The 15,588-nt window shown below is 34.8% G+C and overlaps 3 protein-coding genes across 3 annotated transcripts; 1 reads left to right on the top strand and 2 right to left on the bottom strand.

The window, feature by feature from the left end:
- The first annotated feature begins 1,020 nt into the window (after positions 1 to 1,020).
- LOC141718317 (F-box/kelch-repeat protein At3g23880-like) lies at positions 1,021 to 2,271 on the top strand. Its single transcript, XM_074520701.1, has one exon. The coding sequence runs from the start codon at positions 1,021 to 1,023 to the stop codon at positions 2,269 to 2,271; it is 1,251 nt and encodes a 416-aa protein (XP_074376802.1).
- A 1,706-nt stretch (positions 2,272 to 3,977) lies between these two features.
- Positions 3,978 to 6,528, bottom strand: LOC141717387 (RGG repeats nuclear RNA binding protein A-like). The gene is made up of 2 exons (XM_074519443.1): positions 6,339 to 6,528; positions 3,978 to 4,270 (listed from the first exon to the last, which is right to left on the bottom strand). Exons 1-2 carry the CDS (start codon positions 6,405 to 6,407, stop codon positions 4,088 to 4,090), a joined length of 252 nt encoding a protein of 83 aa, XP_074375544.1. The 5' UTR covers positions 6,408 to 6,528; the 3' UTR covers positions 3,978 to 4,087.
- Positions 6,529 to 7,180: 652 nt separating this feature from the next.
- LOC141716716 (uncharacterized) lies at positions 7,181 to 9,230 on the bottom strand. The gene is made up of 4 exons (XM_074518907.1): positions 8,794 to 9,230; positions 7,737 to 7,959; positions 7,523 to 7,588; positions 7,181 to 7,436 (listed from the first exon to the last, which is right to left on the bottom strand). Exons 1-4 carry the CDS (start codon positions 9,158 to 9,160, stop codon positions 7,286 to 7,288), a joined length of 807 nt encoding a protein of 268 aa, XP_074375008.1. The 5' UTR covers positions 9,161 to 9,230; the 3' UTR covers positions 7,181 to 7,285.
- Between the last annotated feature and the right edge of the window lie 6,358 nt (positions 9,231 to 15,588).

Here is a 15,588-nt window from a genome sequence, read left to right as displayed (position 1 = left end):
TCCATTTCAAAATATCAAATCGACCAAAATCAGTTGAATTTAATAGTGCCAAAAAAATTCGTTTGTGAGAAAATTTTCACCATTTTTCTTGGCAAGGTTAAATTTGACCGAATTCGGTTGAATTTAGGAGCACTCCTAAATTCAACCAAAAGCGATCGTATATAAATATGGTTGTATTGTATTCGATCGAATTTATTACTAAAATCAATCGTGTAAATATGACCATATATAAATACGATTGCAGGCGATTGAATTTAATCATAACCTTAAATTTTACTGAAAATGGTTGAAATTAACCCGTCTATATTTTTACAGCTATATTTAGACTTATTTTTTTATAGCGATGCCATCTATTGACATATTTTTATAGCCCCGTCCAAGATGCTCTTAGAGTGATAGTACGTGTAATCATGTATCAAAAAACAAATTATGTCACTAAACTTAAAAATAAATAGTATTATAAACCAACTAAATAACTAAATATCTAAATTATTTAACAAAATCGTTAAATATATTTTACTTATCCTGCTAAACTACTTATACAGCTTATTCTGCTAAACTACTACCACATTTTCTTCCTAATTATTTTATTAATTTTATTATAAATTTATAATTATTATATATTTATTTAAATATATTAAAGTTATAAAATGATTGGATAGAAAAAATTAAAAAAATATTTTTAAATATTAACGGAACAGGTGTATCGCACAGGGTTTAAACTAGTTTGATTAATGTTTAGGTAGAATTTTTAATTAAAAGAAATGTTTAGGTAGAATTTGAGTCGGAAAAAAAAGTAGAATTTTAAGTTAGTCCGAATTTTTTTTTTTATAATTTTTTCTAAAATCCGAATACAATTAGAACTGGGTTTTAATGCAAAGTAAATCAGGCTTTTTCATTGACCCATTCGCTCAGCCGGCTATGATTAAAACTCTATAAATATAGACGACGCCAGGGATCTCGTCTCATCTCTCTCTCTCTCCCTCTCTCGATCATCCTCCGTTTTGTTTATAAATCACCATGATTTCTGATCACTTGCGTTGTCGTCGTCGTTTGTCATCATCCTCTGTTCCCGAAGAAATAGCAGAGCTGATAATTGCAAAAGTCCCGTGCATCAAAACTATATTCAGATGCACCTGTGTTTGCAAATCATGGTGTGCTTTCATCAACTCAGCCCCGTTTGTTAAATCTCTAACATCTCGTATTGCAACTAATAACAACGAATTTAGTAAGTTACTCCTCTGCAAGTTTAAGTTTGATAAGTCTTTTATTCCCAATTACGGTAATGATGATTGTATGAAGGCCTTTCAAGATACTTCGCATGCAGCAGCAGGTTTACGAGGACCTAATTTTGCACTACATGTTGATGGAGAAGATTTCAAAGAGAATTGCAAGTTGGTGTTCCCGCGTCGTAATCTGCAACTAATAGATGCCTGTAATGGACTGATTTGCTATAACACGTGTGATGATCAAGACTGCCTCTATCTTTGGAACCCTACCATTCAAAGAGAAAAGAAAATCTCAGCCCCTATTCCTAACCTTAATAATAATATTATTGGTGATTATGATGTAGTTTTTAAGTTGTGGTTTGATAACAAGGTGAATGACTTGAGGATATTGAGGATTGCCTGCACCGATGAGAATTGCACGGTTGAGGTCTTCAGTCTAACTAGTAATTCCTGGATGCTAATCACCGAAGATGCTCCAGTCAGCACTGCTTTCTTCAATCGTAATACACTTGCGTGCGTTAACGGAATATTTTATTGGCCTGTACTCAGGGAGGATGGTAACTGGATACTAATTTCTTTAGATATAGAGAATGGGGTGTTTAGAGAGAGATTGACTAGCTGGACTGCAAAAATTATATATTTGACACCATCTCACAATGATGCCTCCCTTGTTATTCTCGGATACGGAGATAAAGATGACTTCCATTTAAATAAACGTTTAGATTGTTGTGTCTTTCAAGTATACAATTATAGTTTGGACAAATTCCATAAACTTGACATCAATCACGCTCAGATGTTCTACCCCTTAGGCGTCAGGAACAATGATGAGCTTCTTCTAAAACATATCTACTCTCTACAAATAGTCTCATACAGTGTTGAGAGTGGAAAGTTCAGGAAATCTTATCCCGCAACAAGTCCCAAACCCCTCACGATGATTCCTTTTGTTCAGACTCTTGCTCTGCTCAATGATACAGATGCCACCAGAATTCAACCACCTCCAAATATTCTACAAAAGAGGGTAAATTTCACAAACCTCAAGTAATTTAGTTGTTTGGATATTTCAGATTGAATTTTGTACTCACACGTACATGTAATCTTTAATTGGGAATTTGACATGAGTATCATATAGAAACTTATTTTTTATATGCTTCTGTTTTTTACTCGAGTATTAAACACAAAGTTCCGACACTTCTGGGTACTGTCATTGTATGTTCCAACTCAACTATATTATATAGGACAGTTGTATGTTCTGACTGATTATAAGTTACCAAGTTTTTTTTATTAATAATCTCAACTTGAGTAGAGAAAAATTATCACATAAAGTCACTTAGTAAAAAAGGACTTAATATTTTTAAAGAAAAAATTAAAATACAGGTAAATTGAAGTAGAAGCCAAATGTGGATGATACCAGAGTAGAAGCTCACTTGTTGTAGAAGAAGCTGATCTGGGAAATGACTGAGGCACGGCACCCACTGTCCTTAAAAATTGAATACGAAACCACCTTTCTTAAACTCCTTTGAGTTGCCACTTTTTCATGAAAATACTTCACATTTTGATCTCTCCCAAAGCTTCTCAAGTTAAAACCCCTGCATCTCAATTAATCGTAACCAAATGAGTCCTTGATTTATATAAAATGGGTTGGAATTAGTCGGGTACCTTAGAAAATGTGAAGGAGGGTAGTGCTATAAGCCTATAACAACTGGAAGAAGCTGTTGTAGTATTAGATAACAGCATTTTGAAGCCACAAACACACCTTTTCATAGTACAATTCGAGGAATGAAATTCTAATTACGATGGACCGTATCTTGAACTAAACTAAACACCCCAAAATACTCAATTAAATTACAGCCTGGTCAAGCTAAAGATACCATAGTCCATATACATTACGAGGCAGATCAAACGTTTGCTTTCAAAATGAACCAGATCAAGTGTAGAGTTCTAAATATGAATGTCTCTTCAAGTCTGGGATTAAAGACAGTTGTAAGTAATACATCTACATTAATTTGCTACTGCTACCGTAATATAAAGTTACAATTAGCTGTATAGAGTAGACTAACAAATTAATATACGTTAAGACTGTATCAAGCATTTTGGCTGGGACACAAGGGAACTTGCAAGTCTGACCCAAATCTTTTGAACTCATCCTTTTGTAATTACATGTTAATTGTTCTCAAATGATGAGAGTTTTGAAATTAATTGCTAACTAATTTATAGAATGTTAAGTTGTCACATAATAATCATAAACATTCTTTATTAAGCATTTTTTGGGCCCTGAAACATGCATGCAACACCAATTCTATTCATCAGTAACCCCCCGTTCCCTCTAGTTTTAAAGTTAGCATAAGGACTATAAATTACACAAACAAACATACAGTCATATATGATAGACGTACATGGTATGTAACATAGATACGGATAAGTGCAAAAGACTTTCATAGTTTGATCACTGCTTTCACAAGAAAGTGTTTTAAATAAGCACAAGTCAGAAAAAGTTTTGAGGGGGTTTTTATTCCAAAAAATCAAACTCAAAATCACGTTTTAACTTTTACTATATTTTCTGCCACAGATATAAATTGTTGGTAGTTTTTCCTCTAGTTAACTGGCTCTATGACTACCACAAATCAAGCTTCAGGAAACACACAGCTGTAGCTGAACAAGGCAATTAGAATCTGAAACAACAGAACTTTACAATGTTCATTTACCACCCAAGGTTGGCAAGTTTAGCACCCAACCTCTAGTTGTATGCAAAGTTTACATACATCCAACAACTAATAACCAAAGATAGAATTTGATTTCTTTGGTAAAAGAAAAACTCTGCATCCTTAAAGTACGTCAGGATTTACTTAAGATAGCAATATTCATTTACCACCTAAGGTCGGAAACTGGCTAGGATCTTCAATGACCGGGGCTTTCTCGTAGCTGCTCATTCCACTGCTGCCGCTGGAACTTCCTCCTCTAAAGCCACGTCCACGACCCAGGCCTGTAGGACTGTAGTAAATTTCCACTGGAGCAGGCTTTAAGAACTCCTTACTGCTCAAGGACTGCAAAGAGGGAAAAGATTATCTTTAAAGGACATGCAAATGGTTAATAATCTATAGAACACCAAGTCTTTAAAGTACAGGTGGCAAGAAAAAGAAACTGAAGCAAATAAATTTATTCTTGACAACAAGAATTTGCAAAACTGAAAAAATGTTCTAATGGCCAATGGTTCTCAATTGCTTAGAAATATTTTGGGGAAGGGGTTTTTACTGGCTAACCAGTAGAACTGAACCTAGAAAATAACAAGAAGCAAGTGTTCCACCCGCAAGACAAAAACAAATGAAATTGCGCTTTTTGGCAAATAATAGGTGTTGAGCCCCAACCATAGCAGCAAGAATAGAAACTCGTAGTTTCTATGCCAAGGGTTAATGCTATTGTAAAGGCCATTTTTCTAATCCCATTCAGTTAGATCTTGCAAAGTATACAGCAAACAGAGTTGTCAAGAAACCCATTGTAGTGGCTTGAAAGTATATAGCTGTAACAAGTCAATTAAGAACTAAATGCTCCAAGTCACAGTGATTATGCTCAATGAATACCACAATCAACACTGTCCAAAAACAATATTGAGTCAATGAAGTCAGTAGAAGGTCACAACTTCATTGAGGTTGAGTACCTTCACATTAAAGGGGAAAAAATCTAACATAAAAATAATTACTTTGTCAGACATACATGCACATTAAGGAAGCATGATCTACATTTTAAACTAAACCGGTTGGCCGTGTTGAGTGGGTTAGCTTTCGATACTATGATCAACTTGATCAGCTTTAGTACTTCATTTAACTTACCTCAAGTACCACCTAAATTTTTAATGGAGTCAACAAACAATATTGACTATTCTGCTTGTATAACAGATTTACATTAAAGCTCGGTATTGTCAGTTTCTAACTACATGGACCCAGGGACGGAGCCAAGAAGTCGGGGATTGGGGTGGCGAATTTTTTTCCAGAATAATTAATATATATTTTTAATTTATTATGAATTAAATAAATTAATAAATAATATTTTTAACAATTTCAATATACAATATATACTTGAAATTCTGTATCTAAATTCATAACTATTGTAAATATCATTAATATTAGTACTAAATTCAAAAAATTATATAATTTTGAGGGGGCGAAAATTGAAAATAATTTTTTTTACTACTAAATATATAAATATGTAATTTCTTTTTCATAAATTTTAATACTAATTTAATGATTATACCGGAGTTTGGGGTGGCGACCGCACCTGCCGGCCACCCCCTGCCTCCGTCTCTGCATGGACCAGTGATATTTTTTCAGATTGGCCTAACTTAAGATGGAATTGGTGGTTTACATGTCAATCAAATTAACTTGGAATTATTACATTGCTAAAACAAGATTGCACATAGTAAATCTCTACACACCAAATCAAAGGTTTCAAGCAAATTTGACATGCATGTGTTTTAATTTTTGTACTGTGTACTTATTTTTACAATAATTTCTTCCTGTAACAGATAAATAGGAAAGTGGGTATTTTTCAATCTAGAAATTAAGTTTCAACTTGTCTCGATCTGAGGCAGTAATATTCTGAAATTTGCGGTATCTTCACGTTTAGAAGTTTTATTCTGTTCTATTCTTTTGTCCTATTTATCTGTACTTTTGGACATCCTAACATATAATTTTTATTTATATGCTTATTGCCTTTTCTTCTTTTTTTAATCTAAATACTGACGTTCGTCCATGAAAACATATGGATCAAGTTGGATTGCAGTACAGAAACTAATGCAGTCGCTAAAGCTACTTTTTTCTGCATTGCCATAATGTTTTAACATCTATTCCAAACTTGATAGCTACAGACTACAGTAGAAGTAATGCTATTTAGTATCTACGTAAAACATCAACTATTCTCTCCTGGGCTGAGAAGACCAGCTGATAAGGTAAACACATAATTTACAGATGCAGATTCTCTGCTGGAACAAGTTGATAGACCATATCGTAATACACAGAAATCAAAAAATTAAGACTAACAGATGCAGAAGTAAAGACCATAAAAATGCTCTATGATATTGCCAGGTATTCAAAAATGGAAGCAGGCTACGAAAAGTACCTTCTTCTCTCTTTCCTCATTCTCAGCATTATCTTTCCACTTATCTTTGTCAGAGCCCTGGCGAGACATTCAAAATCATAAATTGAATCTTGTTTCTGTAGCAGACAGAGTAGCTTGTAAACAGTATCCAGTATCCACGAGTTTCTCTTCCCTCCCAATCCTTCTAAGCTTTAGGTCTGCTTCTATCAGATATTATTCCAAAATATATTGCCCACTTTAACTTTAAAAAATTGATTACTTCTATTAGGATATCTGTTGTCATTCACTTGTTACTTTACAAAAAGGTTGAGCGTAGAGGACTTATTGTTCTCTCTTCAATATGGCCTGTTTGATTAAACATATCGAACTAAATCAACTCTAAGAACAAAGAGGTTAAGAAGCTAGGTAGGTATAATCAGCTTGGCCTACATATTTAGACGAATCACGAATCTTTAACTTACGGTGCCAAATTAGTATTGTTAGAACAATCAGCCATTATACACTTCTTTGATTATTATAATATCCCAAAAGTTCAATTTCATGTGATTCAGTAAACATAATAAGAGAAAAACTAGGCAAAATGAATTCCTAAAATTGTACTTAGCAGTTAGCACTATGAAAGAAGTAGCAAATCATAAGTTCAAGATGATATATCCCATCGATGGTTCAGCAACTTCTATATAATGATTCAAACAGGAGGCTTTTGTTAATAATATAACTTATTTTCGTTCATGTACAGGTAAGTCCTTTTTGTCACATCAGGAATAAGTTTATTTGTATTATAAAACTATCACAGGATGTAGTTAAATATGATATTCCATGGCCAGATCATAAAGAATTAACAATTTTACCAGCAAGCTCAGAAGAAAAACAGATGGCATGCAGAGAACTATCTCAATGTCTTACATGAACATATATTTCAATATATAAGATTTTAATTGATGAAGCTGGGAGGGGCTGGACACTTATCAAAGCTTGACATCTACCTCAACCTCTGGATCCTTTTCTTCAGGCACATTTTCAGCTTTGTACTTGGTTCCAGGTCCTGCATCTTCCTCTCCAGAGGGCTTCTTAGCATCCAGATTTCTTTTACCTCCTACAGAAAATTCGTCGGTCACCCTGGATGAAGAACATATGTCAAGTGTCGACATATAATATATCGGAGACCACATTACAAGGTTTTAAAGATCATTAGAAAAACTCACTGAGAAATTTCATCAGTTCGTGATCCCCAGTTCCCTTGACCAGAACATTCACGCTTGTACTCATTTCTGCAGATCGGATTAGGTGATTAAAGAACATATCAACAGCATGCCAAGAATACTAAACATTCAGTGCCTCCCAGACTCAGCAATAAGTATCAAGTCTGAATAGATGGTAAAACAGAGGTTCCAGTAACAAAACAAAAGGAAATAGTACCTGCGCCCTGTCCTACTACGACGTTCATATACTCGAAGATTGCGAGTCTCGTCACTGCCGCAGGATCCAGTACGAGGTCCGCCATAGCCGCCACGCCTTTCAACAGTTTTCCCAGAATCACTTCCATCAATAGCACCTTGACTACCAAGAAGCACACTGTTGCTGAAGGAGCTATCACCACGTCCTCCTCCATGGACAACTTTGCAGCTCTTTGCTTCTTTCACTGAAATTTGATAAACTCAAACACAATATATGAGCTCGAAGAAATATAACATTGTGGAGACTCAACAGGCATTTCATTATTTGTGCTTATAACCACAAAGGTACAAGTATATTATAAACTCAACTATTATTTATATATATATATATATATATATATATATATAAGTAGTAGAAAACAGAAATAGATATCCAATTCATCAAACCAGTACGGATTCTAACTAGCTGCACTAGAAAAGCACAAAAATCGCCAGATTATGCAAACATCAGATTATAACTATTTGCTTAACGGCGGATTGCTATTACCGGTATATAAAACATTATAAATACTTCGTATCCACATTTTTTTCATGACAAATATAATTGTTAATGACAGCAACGGCATTATATACATTTATATTGGTTCATGTCAAAGTACAAAGCTATTTCCTCATGCAGCATAATATATGCTATAGTAATTATCATGCAGCGAGTCGAGTTGAGAGCACACTCTGGACTATATACGGTATATCTATTATACGGATTGATTTTCACCGAAAACAATCATATCAAACAAATCACGTAATTCTAAACAAAAATACAAATCTACCTCAAAACACTACAATTAGCTACATAAACAACAATTTCATGAACTAATAACTATAAATCACGACATAACGGATTGATTTTCACCGAAAACAATTATATCAAACAAATCAAGTAATTCTAAACAAAAATACAAATCTACCTCAAAACATTACAATTAGCTACGTAAACAACAATTTCATGAACTAATAACTATAAATCACGACATATAGTCATCAATCAAATAATATAAAACCTTAATTGAAAGTCTCACCCGGAGACATAGACTTGAGAACAACTTTTGCAAATTCAGGAGAGATAGACTCGAGAACGACTTTTGCAAAATCAGGAGAGAGCGAAACGAGAAGGTCTTTTGCAATTGCCGGAGAGAGCGAACTGAGAATGACTTTTGCGTCGGCCTCCGGCATCCTTTCGAGAATACGGTGAGCTTGTAACGGAGTTAACGAAAGGATAAAGTGCTCCGAGCTGGAGGACGTCGGAGCTGTAGAGCCGGGAGGTCGGAGAGATAGCGTAGTGTCAATATCATCTCTGAGAAATTCTTCGGCGTCCGAGTTTGTTGTTGTGTGTGATGGAACTGATTGAGGAGTGAGAGGAAAGAGGTCAAGTAGTTTTTGATCCATTTGAGAGAGAGAGGGAGAGGGAGAGGGAGAGGGAGAGAGAGAGGGAGATATTGGTGAGGCAAATAGAGGATGATACTGATATATATACTTGTAATTTGAATTTTGAATTTTGAATTTTGAATTTTGAATTTTGAATTTTATCAAATTTTTGGTATATGTTTGTGTGATGCGGAGAATCGTGATACTATCATTTGTTTATGAATTATGCCAGCTCATTTGTATATACTTACAGTGTAAGTATATCCCCTTCTCTATCATCCATTCATTTCATTTATTTAACTACACGTTTGTGTTGAGGTGAACATTTTTTAGGGTTTTTCTCATAAATATCTAAAATTTATAAATTTTTTGTAAAAATATTGTCAGTTTTTAAAACAAATTATATAAATACTATCTTTCAAAAAATATTTACAAAAATATGAAGGTTACATTTGCAAATATATCTGCAACTGTTAACAACCATATATGTAACCACAATACAAATTTGAAAAAATATGTTGAAAATTACATTTAATTGCAAAATAAGTTGTATAGGAGGTTGCAAATGACGAAAAATGAATACTCCTGCGGAGCCAATACTAATACCACAAAAGTAACCATGAAAAACTAATTGCTAATTAAAATACTATAATTGCTAATTAGATATATAGTTTTACTAAATTATACATATGTAATTCACAAAGTATATTTTAATTATACATATCCCGACGACCTCAAAACTGTCGCCGGATCCGATGATTGCATCGACGAGCTCGATGACGTCGACTTCGATCCATCAACCATCTCCCACGAGGAGGACGAGATTCACCGCAGAGTTGAATTATAAAATGAGAGTAATAAGGTTTCGAAAGTTAGGGGTTTAGTGAGTGGCTATTACTTTGATCATGTCAGAGGGATTCGAGGTGGTGGTGGATTGAGGGTGGAGGTGGTGGAGGAGGTGGATTCGAGGACGAAGATGGTGGAGACAGCGGAGGTGGTGGATTGAGGGGTGTAGGTGGTGGATTCGGGGCTGGTGGTAGAGGCGGTGGATTTGGGGGCGGAAGTGGCGGAGGAGGGGGTTTCGGGGGTGGTGGCGGCGGATGAGGGGGTTTAGGGGTGGTGGCGGCGGAGGGAGGTTGTGATGGAGGAAGATGAGGTGAGAAATATTGGGGATGATAAAGATAATAGAGATCAAAAAAATCAGAAAATGTTACAAAATATTGTATTTTTGTAATTTAATTGTGTGTATTTTTAAAAAAATAGTAAATTTGCAAGTCTTTTAATAAGGTAGTAGAGTTGCAAATAAATATATTAAAATTGGTATATTTGTCAATTTCCCCATTTTTTATTGCTAACCTTTTCAAATATAAAATAATCCGTACTCATCATGTTTTTTTTCAAGGCTCATCATGTTTTTTTAAGGCTCATCATGTTTTTTTTTATAAAATGTAAATTTGGATAATATGAGATAATCTAATTCGGATATATATTCGAATTTCAATTCTAAATGTCTGCATCCCAATTTGCTGTCTCTAATTGCAATGCATTTTATAAGAGATTACATTAATTTTGGCTTGAGATGAATTTAGTATATATAATTTGTTATGTTAGAATATCTCATTAATCGGTTTAGGTCCCAAACTTTGAGATTTCGGAGGTTTTGTTACAATTCTGTTTTACACTTATTTTTGTGATCTTTTATGTAACCTTCTAGAAATAATCTTCTAAAAAATAGTATATAAACTTTTCATGATGTAACCTAAACTTATGTTATAATTTGAATCCGTAAGATTAATAAAATTTTCTCTAATTAAGTTACAACTATCCATTATGCTTATGGATCAAATGTTCGGTTAGGTTAGTATCAAGGTCTCGGTTCATTATGCTTATCGATCTCATAGCATGCGTAATACTTGGTGTCTGCTGATTGTGGGATTCAGGGATGTGGTTAAGTTTAGTTAGATCTAATTTATTTTGTACTTATTAGCAGATTTATGTAAGTTTAGCTTGTACTTTTTTTTATTTTGCGTACTTTTGTTGCACTAAATTTTTCGTTGAATAATTGATTTTACCAAATTTAAATGATTGAATGGTGTTCATTAATTATATGGTTTATCGCACAAGACATCGGTGTTATAATTGATTAATTTAAACAATTTATTAGATTGTCGGATGATCCACTACTTTAATAGTAAGTTTCTTGTGAGGGATATGTCTCTCCATAAATAAATTTTTCTAGAAAATTTTGGAGAATTGTTTACATTCTCTTGATTTTACGTACATGCGAGGAGTGATTTCTAATGAATATATTTTTCCCTGGTTTTCCGGTCTTTGCTCAAAAAGAAAAAAGAAACGAGTACTACCTCAGTTTCTTAATACTTTTTCTGTTTATCTTGCCAACGTACATTTTTGATAGTTGATATCTTTATTCGCATTAATATAAAATATAAAAATTTTACTATATTAAAGTACTCATAATAAATATAAATTAAATAAAATCACTCATTATTCTATCTACTCTTACGAATTATGCGTAAATTAATAATTTATCTTATTTTATGAACAATCACAATATATGAAATAAGAAAAAATAATTAGATACAGAAAGAGTAATAAATCTCACTTAAACTTGCTTGTTTTAAAGAGATACTAGACTACTTTACAATCAAGGGACAAGTTATGTCACAGCAGTGACCGCCATTTTCTATTATTGAAGTTTTGCTAGGACTAGCACCTTTTATGTATACATGAACATACGTGTATAAGGCCTCTTTGTTTTCTCAGAGTGTACTTCTTAGCTCTTTTCACAATGTCATGGTCACTCTTTTCATTTATAAACCAAATAAGCATACTATTTGTCATTTCATCTTGATTTCCTCTAAAATTGAAGATGGCTTAATTGACATACATATTCTTGCCTGGTATTTATTAGAATATTTGACATTATCCAAAAAAATAATAATCTTAAACATCAAGGTAATTCACCCTGATCACTTGTTTACTTGTAATCTTAAAATTGTATACTTGTGATCAAAAAATAATAATCTTAAACATCAAGTTTGCACCAAAACTTGAAAAAACCTATTAATCAAAGCTGACTTACGTTTTATATACATCAAAGCTCCGTGATTATATGTTGTATTGATCTTTTTTACTAAATGAGGACCTGTTGATGGATGCCGGTTCCCTTTGTTTTGCTGGCTGCGTGACTTTTATCTTCTTCTCTTTTTGAGTTGAATGCTACTGACAATTTCGATTACGATACTGTCATACCTGTGACCATTACACGGTCTTTTATACACAGCCTTTCCGGTTGGCCAAAGTGTCCAAATTTTAATCAAAAAATCTCACAAGGAATAGGTGTAGTTCTGTCCAAGAGCCCGCGTTGTTATTTTAGGCTAGTAACCTTTACTTGAACATGACCATCAATTTAGGGCTACCGGACATTTTTGGCATATTGTTCCAAAAGTGACACAGAACGCCACTTCTTCCGGGGTTCAACCCCAGAGGCCCAGAAGAAGTGGCGTTCTGGGGTAAATTAATTTTTTTTTGTTTTTTCCTTTCCTCCCCGGACTGAATTGCATTTGGTGTTAAGGGTGAAATCAATGTTGGAGACCTATTTTTGGGTTTTAATATTAAATTGAAAAAAAATTATTTTGGTTTTTTTTGTTGGATAGTCATGCAAACCTTTTTTTAGTACGTATTTTTTGTTTTTTTTAAATATAGTTTATATATGATTTTTTTGGCATTGAAAAGGGTACCAAGGTACTCGAGTGTGCAATTTGTAAGTGGGGGCATGTTTAGCAAATCTCATAAATAAATCCTAGAAAATTATTTTGGTTTAATTTTTTTTCTATTGACTAGTGATGTAAACTTATTTGTAGTACATAAATTTTACTTTAATTTTAAATTTTTATTTGTAATATTTTAGGTTTATGCAATAGTGTATCATGGGGAATAATTTTTGTTGACGAGGCCTTATATTTGATATGAACTAATTTGCTGATAATGAATACTTGACTTGAAACACAAATTCTATGACATATGAATAATAAGGATATATGAATAATAAGACGATACAGAATAATTAGACGATATATGAATAAAAATGAGTACGATGCAACAATATAAATATTAAGAGGCAACAATATATGAACCGGATCAGTCATGTGCATCATCGGAGTCATCATCATCGGAACCATTGCTGAGATTGATGTCGTGCCTCATGTTTCTTGCAGCCATCAAGAAGACAAATCCTGGAACCATTGCTGAGATTGATGACGTGCCTCATGCTCAGGAACGGGGCACGTCCGTTTGCAAGCGAATCTTTTGGTGTTTGAAGGCAATGATGGACGGGTGGCAACATTCACGTCCAGTGATTTCAATAGACGGTACTTTCTTGAAGGGGAGATATAGGGGTAAACTGCTTGTTGCCATGGGTGTAGATTCGAACAACCACCCTTTTCCCATTTGCTATGGTTTGGTTGATGAGGAGACGTACGAGAACTGGTCTTGGTTTCTGCAACGTATTCGGAGACATGTCTGTCGCCAAAAGACCGGCGTGTGCATCATCTCTGATCGAGCAGCCAGTATTCTTTCTGCAGTAAGAGACCCTCAAAACGAATTTGCTGAGACATTAGGCATCCATAGGTTCTGTCTACTGCATGTCCGAATCAACTTCTGCCATCATCACCCTGGCGGTGAACTAAAGAAATTGATGTGGAAAGCTGGCACAACCACACAAGTATCCAAACATGATGCATACATGGCAAGGATTGGTAAAATTCCCCCCCCCCCCCGCCCTCCCTTGACTATCTTGCAAGAATACCCATTGAGAGGTGGACACTTTCCCACGATAATGGTGTTCGCTATGGTCAAACGACCACCAACATGCTTGAGGGTTTCAACGGAAACATAAGAAGGGCTCATTTCCTTCCAGTAACAGCGATGATGGAGTACCTCTTTTACAAGGCGATCACGATTATTGAGACACATAGAAATAAAGTAGATGACGGTGTGCAACAGGGTCAACAGTTATGTGCGCGTTCAGCCGCCATGTTAGCAAAAATTCAAAGAAAGGCAATTGGACATACGGTTATTACTTTTCACCGTGCACGTGGTATCTTGAAAATAGTTACACGTCAATACACAACTGCTAAAGGAAGGGTAAAGGGAGGTAAGACCCAGGTCGTCAATCTCAATGACCGTACGTGCACGTGTGGAAAATGGGCGACACATCACATGATGTGCTCTCACGCAATGGCTGGTTGTATAAGACATGGACTGAGTTGGGATCATTTCATTGAAAATTGCCATAAAAACCAAACAATGGAGAACTTGTACCGGCCAATTATTTATCCCTTGCAACCAACCAAATACTGGAACTACGAATTACCCCCACTTTGGCAGGGGTATGGAAAGTTAGAAGCGGATGAATCATTGAAGAAACTTAAGTAGAAACGTGGAGATAAGGGGCAATCGGTGCGGATCCGAACGGAGATTGATGGTCCGCGATCAGGAAAGAAATGTAGTGTATGCAACCAAGAAGGTCACACCAAGCGTAGCAAGAAATGCCCGGGGCCTCCACACTTAATAACGTGAACTTCTACTTGCTCGTTTCTTAGCTTCATTGCATTTTCTTAGCTTCATTTCAAATGTTGTACCATCATTGTCATTTGTATAATTTAAGTTTTCTATCTTGCTATTTCGAACATTACATGTAAAAGTTGGTTATTGTGTTGTCCATTCGAGCTTCAAAATGTGGAACTCCTATTAGGTTTATCCCATTCAAAACAAACATTCCAATTAGGCGTTCGAATTGTTACTAAAATTATACAACAAACATCAGAAAGAACTTAAAAATTTGCAAGGTTTACAACATATTGATCCTCATCAGTTCCTGCACTCTCCACAACTTCACCCTCTTCTTCATCCGCATCTTCTCCAACGTCACGCCATACCTGATGACCTTCAACATACCATGCAATTTCACTATCTTCTCTTTCAATCAGGTTGATTTCCATTTTGTCATATTTTTATACACTTCATCGATCTGACGGATGCTTTCGTCCTCCGGCAGGGACCGGTCATTGTAATCCTTTCGGATCTTTTCTTTATCAGCTTTTATCTCGCCCAAAATGTTTTGATTCACGCACTTCTTCTTCTTTCTGCCACTCTCATCTTCTTTCATTTTCTTTCTGCGACCGATACATTCCGCGATACTAAGCTGACGCCAAATGGACTTAGATGTGCTTGACGATGATCTTTTTTTACCCTTATCCATTTTATGCTTTCCAATTGAAATGCCCAAGACATTTATAGGGCATGCTAACAACTACGTCACATTACATTTGTACAGTACTTCACACTAAATTTATCATAAACACTCACACACTATCTGAGTAGTCAAATCATTCAGAAATATAAAATAATAATTTCAAAAGCTCAAA

The sequence above is a fragment of the Apium graveolens genome, chromosome 4, assembly GCF_009905375.1.
Source record: "Apium graveolens cultivar Ventura chromosome 4, ASM990537v1, whole genome shotgun sequence".
NCBI classification, from domain to species: Eukaryota; Viridiplantae; Streptophyta; class Magnoliopsida; order Apiales; family Apiaceae; genus Apium; species Apium graveolens.
This window is presented reverse-complemented; position numbering and strand designations above follow the sequence as displayed.